The 10,992-nt window shown below is 33.9% G+C and overlaps 1 protein-coding gene across 1 annotated transcript; it reads right to left on the reverse strand.

Moving 5' to 3' along the window:
* Nucleotides 1-3,585: 3,585 nt before the first annotated feature.
* On the reverse strand, nucleotides 3,586-10,992 carry LOC128546551 (BTB/POZ domain-containing protein 6-like). Its single transcript, XM_053517286.1, has 3 exons — nucleotides 10,956-10,992; nucleotides 7,466-7,740; nucleotides 3,586-6,227 (listed from the first exon to the last, which is right to left on the reverse strand). The coding sequence occupies exons 2-3, from the start codon at nucleotides 7,717-7,719 to the stop codon at nucleotides 5,186-5,188; spliced, it is 1,296 nt and encodes a 431-aa protein (XP_053373261.1). The 5' UTR covers nucleotides 7,720-7,740; nucleotides 10,956-10,992; the 3' UTR covers nucleotides 3,586-5,185.

The raw sequence follows: 10,992 nt of genomic DNA on the forward strand, positions 1-10,992 counted from the left end.
ATTTGATGGTTCTAACTCATTTGATAAATAATTTCTGAATAATTTGAGTTTGTCAATTTGAAATTGCTGTCACATTAAAAAAAGACTTATACTGATGGATTTGCTTCCATTTTGATGTTTCACATGACATGAGTAACTTTCTTGAAAACTTTGCGCTTGTGTCAGGTTTTGTAATATTTTTAGCATTTCTACCCACTAGCAGTATGCAAATCGGCCAGAATTAAAACAGGAACCACAGTTTTAGCCAATAGGCATTCGGCTTTTTTATATAATTATTCATTTATTTTGATTTCTTATTTGCATACATGAAGGTTATGTTTCTTTATAATGGATTAGAAGTTCTTAAAATTTTCCGCATAAATATATGTACAAATGAAGTGGGTGGGGTATATCAACCCCCAACGCTTTAGATTTTATTCGGTATATAATATAAACGGTAGCATATTATGACAACCAAAGTAAACGATTTATTATTTAAAACAATAAAAGATCACTTAAATTTTGTTTTCATCATCCAAATCAACGTCATTCCAATATTGGGCTAAATTATATTCATCAGACACCGACGTATTTAAAATCGTCATTAAAGTTTACTGACATATTGCTATGACCGACATCAACCCTTGAAAGTTTCCTGAAGAACCAAGGGAAAACTTTCGCCGTAATATTTTATTGCGTCTTTCAGGAAGGTATGTATTGTATAATCTGTCCCTGGTACAACTGTGTACTGCTTATTCACTTCGAGAAGTTTAAGTAGAAATTCAGCTGTTAAACCAAATTCGCCCTCTACCGTTTCCGCCGAACACGAGGCAAACATACTCACGCATCTAGTAACATGTGCCTGTTTGTTTCTTCTAACGATCGTTTAGCTTGCAAAACTAACTTTGGACTAACCATTCTAGATAACTGACTGGTTTGAGTTCAGGAAAATTTACAAAATTGAAGTGTTCAAAGTTTCATCAAAGGTTTATTGAATTCACACAAATTACTACATGTATATCTTCAGTTACCAAAGACTTTGATTTTATGACATATCAGTTATACTAAATATTATATATCAAATATTTGGAATACAAAAGTGCCTAGCTGGAAAATTCTACAAGTATATCGGTGGTGTCAATCCAAATCTCCGTAACTGGAATTTTATCATGAAAACTATTTCCTAATAAGCGGTATATACAAAAGAAACAAAACGGTACACTGGACTCTGTATTTACAGTTACGGGTTTTAAACAACTTCAAAAACGGCGTATTTTAGTCAGCCATATTGTTTGGTGGTCTAGTGGTAACATACTTGACTGTCAATCCAGAGGACTTTGGTTCGAATCCCGATTCCGACAGTGGAAATTTCATCGATACTTATGTGTATCTCCCACCTACCCAGAGGCTAGTCTAGTTTTCCCGCGGCTTCCCGTATATCGGCCCTTATACCAGGCATGTTAAAGAACCAGATTGTCTAGGTTAAGTTAGCCGGACATGTCTGTATCTAAAACATGTCTCTCTATGTGTTATGGGGGCTTTCTCTATCGCTGTATCTCTGGCCTGTATTGGTAGGGGATGAATTGCATAAAATCCTGTAAGTGCACATTAGCCATATAACCAAAGTTCTAGAACTGATATAACACACGCTATATCTAACGCTCTATCTCGTTCTACGGAAGGAAAAATGTTGACTTTATTCGCATATGGCACACATATACTTCATACATTTGACAAAACACATCATTTATTGATCATATTAAATAAAATCAACATAATTTAATTGCATTTAAAAAGCAGATCGTGTTCTGTGTTTTTCTGTCCAGTTGGAACTATTTCAGAGAAATGTTGCCGTATCACAGACTCCGCAAAATGTTTTTAGCATTAGCCGGTTCAAAAAATACTAAATGAACTTGTATCTCTATATAATCATAGTGTAACTTATTCTCTTCTAATAAGTTATTAATAAATCGTGGGGGCCTCCGTGGCCGCTGACTTCAAATCTTGTCTCTCATTGATATGGGTTCGAGCCTCACTCGGGGCGTGGAAATCTTCATGTAAGGAAGCCATCCAGCTGGCTTACGGAGGGTCGGTAGTTCTACCCAGGTGCCCGCTCGTGATTAAATAATGCACGGAGGGGCACTTGGGGTCTTCCTCCTCCATAAAAGCTGGAAAGTCGCCATATGACCTATAACTGTGTCGGTGCGACGATATACCCAACAAAATAAATAAATAAATAATTAAATGTGATAGTACTATAAAAAGGGTTGGGCCTCAATAACAGATTGAAGTAGATGCCATTATGCACTACCCATGAAAATAATTGTTTTTACCATTTTACTTGAAGAAAGCGTGCAAATTACTGGGGGATGGATTTGCGCTTTTCGTTCTTTGTCTTTTAAGAGATCATTTAAATGGGAAATTTGGTGTACTTTTTGTTGCCTGTATTTATTGAGATTGTCGCTCCTTCTACAAATATCATCTAAACTGACTGTTGACGTAATAGTTTTGTTTTGTTGATTTCTAAAATATTAGTATTTCAGTCTTGTCAGTTAAAGTGGAAGGCGACGTGGTCCGAATGGTCATTTTGTCTGCTACAAGAGTATTTACCATGAAACCATTTAAGGCAGTGGAAGAATTTTAAAAATGGCTTTAAATGAGGAAGTTATGAACGTTTTCTTTTTTATCGTAATGTCATCCATAACATTTCCATAATTTCCATGGCAACGTTAACAAAAATGGCGGAATTAATCTATGTTTGAATATTTAGCCAAACTGTTTTTCTTTAGTTTTGTAAAACGTATTTACCAGAACGAAACAAATTACCTTGCTCTACTCTTTTTTTTTAAACTCAGAAAACTATAAACTAATCATAATTATTAAGCAGCGCCTAAACATTATCATAAACAGTAAAATAGCTTCCTCCATGCTAACCATTTCTAAAACTTTTCTAAAGTGACCCAATTGGTAAAATTTGTATAAATGTTGATTGGCTGAATGGTGGTTTTTATATAAAATCAAATCCTAAAGTTTCTATTCAATAATTTAAAATGTTCCTGGATTCATCTTTTTTTTTTTTTGGTACTTTTACCCTTCCATAGAAACAGCATTTACTACCAGCTATCGCGCGATCAAGGTTTGACATGTGGCCGATCTGGAAACAAATGAAAAGTCCTTTTCTCCCAGTTTCATATTTGCCAGTTCATGAGTAGTGTGAAGTTTTGTAACGGCACCGCCATCTTATTATGGACGTCAAATCACTTTATAATGTTAGTCTACGGGAAATCATAAAATCCTGATTTTTAACTTCATTTTAAATTTTAAAAACAATATGAAAAACATGTCTAGATATGTCCAGATATGTAAACCTTCTCTATCAACAATGCCATTTTTGACAGTTTTACATACAGTATATATAAATTACCGGAGGCAGCAAAATTTGGTGAGGCAGACTTTTAAATTTGAAATTCATGACTCATTTTAAACTGTTGATTAACAGAGTATATACTGCGGAATCATTTAATTTCGTGGGAATGAAATTTTGGGGTATGGTCAAAGCGACTATTTCGTGGGACATAATTCGTTGATTTCAACTTTTAGATAGAACATTAATACCGTGTTCACACTAGCAGATCGGTTTTATTTTTATCAGGCACTAATTGGCTATAATTGGTATTTGACATTTAAAACCCATCAAAATATAATCTAGTTTGCGTCCACACTAGGCAAAGAAATGTGGTTTAAATATATACAAGCAATGTTGGAAGTAAACAAATATTTTGCAATAAGCAAAAAAGGTTACAAAGAAGGAGGATGACAGAAACAAGAAGGAGTCATCAATGTTTAAACTTTTGTGTTCATCTAAAAAATTCTGTTCATTCCATCTATGGTCAATTTTGAGCATCAGCATGACTCCATATTGCAATTTAATGTTTTTGCTTCATCAACACTCCAATTACTTTTGCCAGCCATAGCACCAGTTGTTTGATACAAAAGAGAAACACATGGTATTCTTCAGCCAAAAGGTAAGATCTGGGGATTTGGGATTGTAAAACCAGTTATAACTCACATTTGCGTTCACACTTGTAAAATAATGTAGTATTACTTTTTAATATAGTATTAAAACCACCTCCCGAGGTGGTTTTAATGCTACATTACAGAAACCACTTGACCTTTACATAATTCACGTTTTACACCACATATAGTGTGGACGCAAACGAGTTTAAAAAATAAACCCAAGTTAATGTAGGATTAAAAGCGTAGTCTGAACGCGGTATAAGTATTTTACCGCACATGAGCCTACGCGTAGATTATTACTATAAATAGAAAGTGCAAAACGGAGGGATGAAATGCTATTGAAACAGTCGCAGTTGAATACTGCTGCTTGGTTTAAGCATGTAAGCGCTGGTATTCTCCACCAGTCGAATTGGTTTAGAAAACCAATAACGTGGAGAAGTTATCGTAATATTAAATGACATATTTAGTCTTGATTCACGTTGCAAATTCATTTTTCTGTGGACGGTCGGTCTAGCATTCTTTAGGTAACCTGGTCGTAACATGATTTTTTTTCTGTTTTCACCTGTTGAACCAAAGAAAGCTTTTCTCACTAGCTAAATAAAGCTTAGGCGAATTCATGCAGTATCAAAGAAAATATCTTCAATGAAAGTGTAAATGACTATATTTTACATGTAAAAGCATTATAAAAGGTCTTAACACATTTGTTTAAAGATTTTCGCATTGAGACATAAAGGGGATAGCCTCGAGAAAACATAGGAAAAAGAAAATTTAAAGATAATAATGCTATATGTCTTAAGATGGCTTTGAAATTTAGTTACTGACAGATTATTTGTTATGGAAAGACATGGAAATTAATTGTTTATGCTACTTTTTTTCAATTTAAAATTAAAAAGCGTTTGGTTTCTGATTGGGTTTAGAAGATAAAATGATTGAATAAACGTGCGGAAAGAACGAATTCTTCCGTTATGTATTAGTAAACATGGAATGATGTTTTTATTTCCAGGGCAATCCGGGTTCGACTTTAGACACAGACATTTGTTTCTTGATTAAACTTCTTTTAGAAACAAAGTCTAGAAACAAGAACTCATGTTCTAATGTTTATAGTACAAATGATGTATGATCAAATTTCAATTTTTTAAAAAAGACTATTTCAGACAAATCTAGTTTCCAGTCCCGTTAATTTGTGTTTTCATGCAGTAATAGAATCTTCTAGAATAAGTGAATGAATTTGACCAGTGGTTACCGATGTGCCATTTACACTTTCTCTATTGTAGAAGAAACATACATCAAATGCACCACAGGAAATCTTCTGTTTGCCATTATTGCCGCTATATGTTTGTGCGCCTTTCAACAAAGTACGTATTGTATATTCCTTTCCTGGTTCAACTGTGTAGGGTTGATCAAATAGCACATCCTCAACGTACTTCGACTGCTCATACTCTATCCTAAGATCACTTCTAGATGCTAAAGTAGAAGTTCCAACTTTTAAACTAACTTCTCCCTCTACCGTTCCTGTCGAACTCGGCGCAAGCAAACTCACACCTAAAAGTCTAGATTTACTGGACACTTTAAAGTTAATTGCATCTGGAGCCCCAGCATAATTCCAAAAGCTGGTGTAGCTTAAATCGAATCTTGACAACTTTAAGACTCGTTTACGTTTAGTATTACGAAATCGATGTAGCAGCGTTTTAGTGTCGACACCTGCTAAACTTTGAAAAACACTGACCTTTTCTTCTGGTGTTAAAATGTCTTCTACGGCTACATGTTTTGCAAATGTTTCAAACGACATTGTAGGGAACCTTATAGAATATACTAATTCCCCTAGTTCCTTTCTTAGTTCAGTTTCGGGATATTCCTGTTTCTTGCACTTTTGTTTCTGCTGCTCAACTGCCCATCTCTTGCATGTATCGTAGATATTTAATTCATCAGCATTGAGATTATCCGATTCGATAATTTTCTGAAGAATTTCTTTTGGTAGAGAAAAAAATCCATCGGATTTTAGTACGTTGTCTCCATTCGCAAATATAAACTTAAGACATTTTTGTTCCAGTTCACTTTCATCAAACGTGTGTGCATGATGTAGTATGACACAGACATTGTCGATGGAGAGTTGGGTATTTAAGTAATCTTTACATTTCTCTGTAAGACGGCTGATTTCGTATTTCTTCGCACTGTATAAAAGGGACATGGCATTCTCTTCGTTTATTGTGCTGTCTTCGGTATAAATGAACCTGTAAAATAGAACAAAAATCATATTATCTTAATATAAATGGAATATTTTTGTTTACTTATGCAAAATATGCCTTAACCAGCAGGTTCTGATATCAATATATGCACAGTATATTGTTACCTTAAAGTGTTACCAAAGTGTTTATGTTTTGTCTCTCAGATTCTTACTCAAAATACCTGATAACATGTGAAATTTCAAATGAGAAAAAAAAAACATGAAATAATATTTACTGCCTTTCAGAAAAAAATATACAAGTTTGCTCAAATTAAATTATAAAAATTCTATTTAGGAAGATAATACGTGGGGCATTCAATATGTAATGTTACTCCATATGTAGTTCCGTAACCGCTGGTTATTTTTAGATGCGGTTTTCGGCACATTATAGAGCTATTTATTGGGAATACAATGCTATATAATTATAAAAATCGGCAGGTTCAAAGTAAAAATATAATCATTTTAGTGAAGTGTACTCAGGTACACTGGACCATAACTATAATTTAGGTTTGTCCTGGGCATCCAGAGTCTTAGAAAAATAGAATAACTTGTAAAATCGCAAAATTCTATCATTTTTCTACGAGGGACAGCAATTTGTGATGCGTTTGCGTTCGTTTTAAACTATTTATTGCATTTTTAATTTTACAACACAACTAAAAAATCTAAACTCGAGGTTGGTTCCATCTTGAATGGGTGTTGAGAGCAATTAATCAAAGTTGTAAGAACTAGTTTCGCAATCGAGAATTAAGATACTAGTATCAACTTAAAATACAAGATTTTTTTAATCGATGATTATCGCGCCTGACAAAATTGCAGAGGCTTATTATACTCACCTTATCATTTTTCGAGTAAAAATATACAAACTCAATTTAAAACTGTTATAAACTTTTTTATTTTAGTTTTCATATGTTTTTGTGAAGATCATGATTTGTTTTATCTGTTTAAATTGAAAATTGAGCTATAGTTCTAGTTGTTGAATAGTAGAATCAAGGAATTGCATATTACAATCTCAATATTTTGGACATAAAATTGTCCAGTATACCCGAGTACACCTCACTCAAATGATTATATTTTTACTTTGAATCTACCAATTTTTATAATTTATATAACATTGTGTTGCCAATAAATTGCTCTATAATGTGCTGAAAACCGCATTTTAAAATAACAAGCGGTTACGGAACTACATACAGAGTAACATTACATATTGAACGCCCCTCGTATAGCGCAAAGTTTTTTCATACATACCGTAATAATGCTCGGAATATCTCGGGTTCTATATCTGGAACGTGTATGGTATTACTTGACTCTGCGAGTGAACCACAGAACGTAGCATAGAACACTGGACTTCTGTTCGCAAAGATAAACTTGTGAGCTTTCACTTCTTCTTTCTTTTCATTCCCCACCAAGAAAGTGACGTCACAAAGCGTGCCATCTTGAAACGTGCGCCAGTTTGTCTGTTCAAATGATCTTTCCGTTTGCCAAGCTGTAGAACTTGCCATTTTAAATTAGCCACAGAAAATCTACAAAATTGAAAACTATGCAAACGTTATGTCAATTTTTTATTGGATTTACTAAGACTTCTACACCACAGGGGCAGGTAACAAACGGTTTGGGTTACTATATAACAATACCTGTAGTATTTAGAGGCCATTTTCTCCAAAATGTTTGATACCGTCCACTGTACTTTACACAATATCAGATCGGGTATTCTGAATTAGTCTAAAATACGCGTCACTTTAAACGTTTTACACCTGAAGAAAATAGTTATTTTTGTAGACTTTAACTAATACATACATTGTTGGGGGCAGTGCGTTTGTGCAGCAAAACATATTATGGATTACATTGCATCTTTTATGCTACAAGAAGATGTTATTATGAAAGAAACAAGACGCAGATACCAGATGTCAATCTGCGCATATATGTCCCTGGTAAAGCATTTCAAAAATAAAAATCATGTATTCACAGCACGTGCACACGATTTTTCTCCCGTTAATACAAGGGTAGTGAAAAATGTAGTTTTTTATGCAAGAATGAACATTTATGTATGCTAAATGTGCATCTATTAACTTTTGTTTTTCCGGCGGGTTCGTACAGTGCCGAAATAAGCACCAATTGTAGTTGTTTTTTTAATTAGTTAGGCTCGGCATTGTTTATATAAGTGCAACAATTTTTTGCTTGCAGTATGCAGAAGCACGAGAATAGGAGAAAATCAAATAAACGTACCGCCTACTTTCGATATAGATTTGTCTATTCAAGATTCAATATCTCACTTCGGTTTATAGACCGACTGTTATCAATGGCGTTATCAATGAATCATGATAAATAACTTTTCGTGACCTTGATATGACTATACAAAAATGTATGACCTTTATTGACTTTACTTCGTGACAAACGCAACACATCTCTTTTCTATATACCTTCGTTGTTGAAAATTTTCGGAGTCTTTAGCCAAAAAACAGCTACAGTATTTCAAGATTTGTAAGTTTAAACAATTAAAAATATCTATGTTCGCTGAAGTTTCTCTTGGCGAATTCGCACAGCCACGAAATCCTCAAGAATAGTTCCATGCGAATATCAATGATTTCATGGTATTTTACAGGCTATGAATATGTCATAAACCAGGTGTCAGCATGCAAGGAAGGGCACGTAGGTCTTCCTTCACCGTCAAAAGCTGGAATGTCGCGTTACGAGCGCTGATCTATAATTACCGAAACAATTCTTCTAATACTTTCAAACAGCAATATAGCACATTGAAAATTCTACTGAATATACTTTTACATATTATCTACCCTTAACTTGATGGAAAATTTGCTATTGCTGGCAATCAATCCCCTTTCGGTCATCGTTGTCACAAGCAAATGCTGAAGCGGGACAGGTCAAAATATAATTAGTCCCTATAGAATTCAAATGCATATAAAATTAAAGATCCGCGGAGACATTTGCGCAACATGTATGTCAATATGCAATACATACGAACTTTCGACAACTTATAAATGATTATTAGATATACATACTAATCTTGCCTATCAAGAATTGAGATATTAAGACATCAAAACCCTTTTGAAATAATGTGAAAGCGGTTATTTTCTAAGCTAGGTAATATATCCGCATGTACTCTGTACATAATTATTTATTATACATGTATAGGAGAGATCGTGTTTGTATACAAATCCGTTGTATTTTCTAGTTTTAGAACTGATACTTAGACATCGATTGGGTGGACAGACGCCAAACGTCCATGTTTTTCGTAAAAAGTGATGTTTTTTTCTAACGGCTTAAGCTTTCTAGAAACACAAATTATATCAATAATTTTTGATCAATGGAAAGCTTATAAAACCAGCCACTTACTGTTTAGAAATGAAAAAGATTAATTATGAAGGCTTAACTTACATTTTTTTCTAAAAGTTTTGAACACCACTACCCCGCTTTTAAAATTAAATGTCATTTAAAACTGTTATTCTTTTAAAGAAGATATTTGAATACAAAAATATGAAAAAATGTATTTCAAAACTTTTTAAATTTTGAAAATCCATAAATAAGCGTAACAGTTATTCAAAAAATAAATATTCCGATCCCATACACAAACGATGTAAAAACATTGTTTTGTCCACCACCAGATAAACAGATGTCACGGCGATCTTTCTAGCAACACTATTTCACATCGTGTAAACATGGCTTAACCCAGCCTATACCTATAAGAATTGTGATGTCAGAAAAATGAATTATTGTATAATAACACAAAGTTTTCGGTCTCTGATTTTTTGTTCAATAAAATATCTATTTATCTATATAATAAACCTATCTACATTTTGAAATGTTTGTGAAAAATATATTGTATTAGCAAAAACATTAAATATCTGATATTTCGAATCACCATACTTTTTTCCTGTTCTGTTCTGCACCAAATAATTGTTTATTTATAAGCTGTGCATCACCTTGAACATTCAACAGTGTTACCCGTTCAAAATGCCATGCACTCGTGTCAGTTAATCTAGATTATTTTATATGGCAGCGTCGTCCTGGAGCCAGCAGAGATTTGATATTGTCTTACGTAGGAGTTAGCATCCTACGTCGGAGTTAGTATCCCTTAAGTAGGAGTAGGCCCTAAATGTCTCCTACGTGGGACATACTATCTCCAACGTAGGACTTAGTATCTCCTACGTAGGAGCTAGTATCTCCTATAGTATCTCCTATGTAGGAGTTAGTATCTCCTACCTACATAGGAGATTTTAAATATAACGTAGAGTTAGAATCTCTTATTTAGGACTTATAGTTTCTCCTACGTAGGAATTAGTATTTCCTATGTAAGACCTAGTATTTCTACGTATCCCCTACGTAGGACTAAGTATCTCCTACGGTAGAAGTTAGTGTCTCTTACGTGAGAGTTAGTATATCTAAGTCTTACGCAGGACATACTACGTCCTGCACAGGAGATACAGAGTCATACGTATAGTATGTCCTAGGTAAGAGATACAAACTCGTAGGTATGAAATACTAAGTCCTACATAGGAGATACTAAGCAATTTAAAGGTCTACTCAGGAATGTTGCACATGTTGAAGCATTAGTCCCATTAACTAGTTCGGAATACCTGAGTACACTACAGTCAATGTTGACATATTTACATTAATAAAACATAATTATATTTATAGACGTTCAAGTTTATGGAGTAAAATCCCCAAGATCCACAAATCTTTATCTAAATAATCAGGATAGGAGAAAATCAATTAAGCTTACCTTTAAAACCCTTAGCTACTTTCGATTTCAATATTTG

The sequence above is a fragment of the Mercenaria mercenaria genome, chromosome 11, assembly GCF_021730395.1.
Source record: "Mercenaria mercenaria strain notata chromosome 11, MADL_Memer_1, whole genome shotgun sequence".
NCBI classification, from domain to species: domain Eukaryota; kingdom Metazoa; phylum Mollusca; class Bivalvia; order Venerida; family Veneridae; genus Mercenaria; species Mercenaria mercenaria.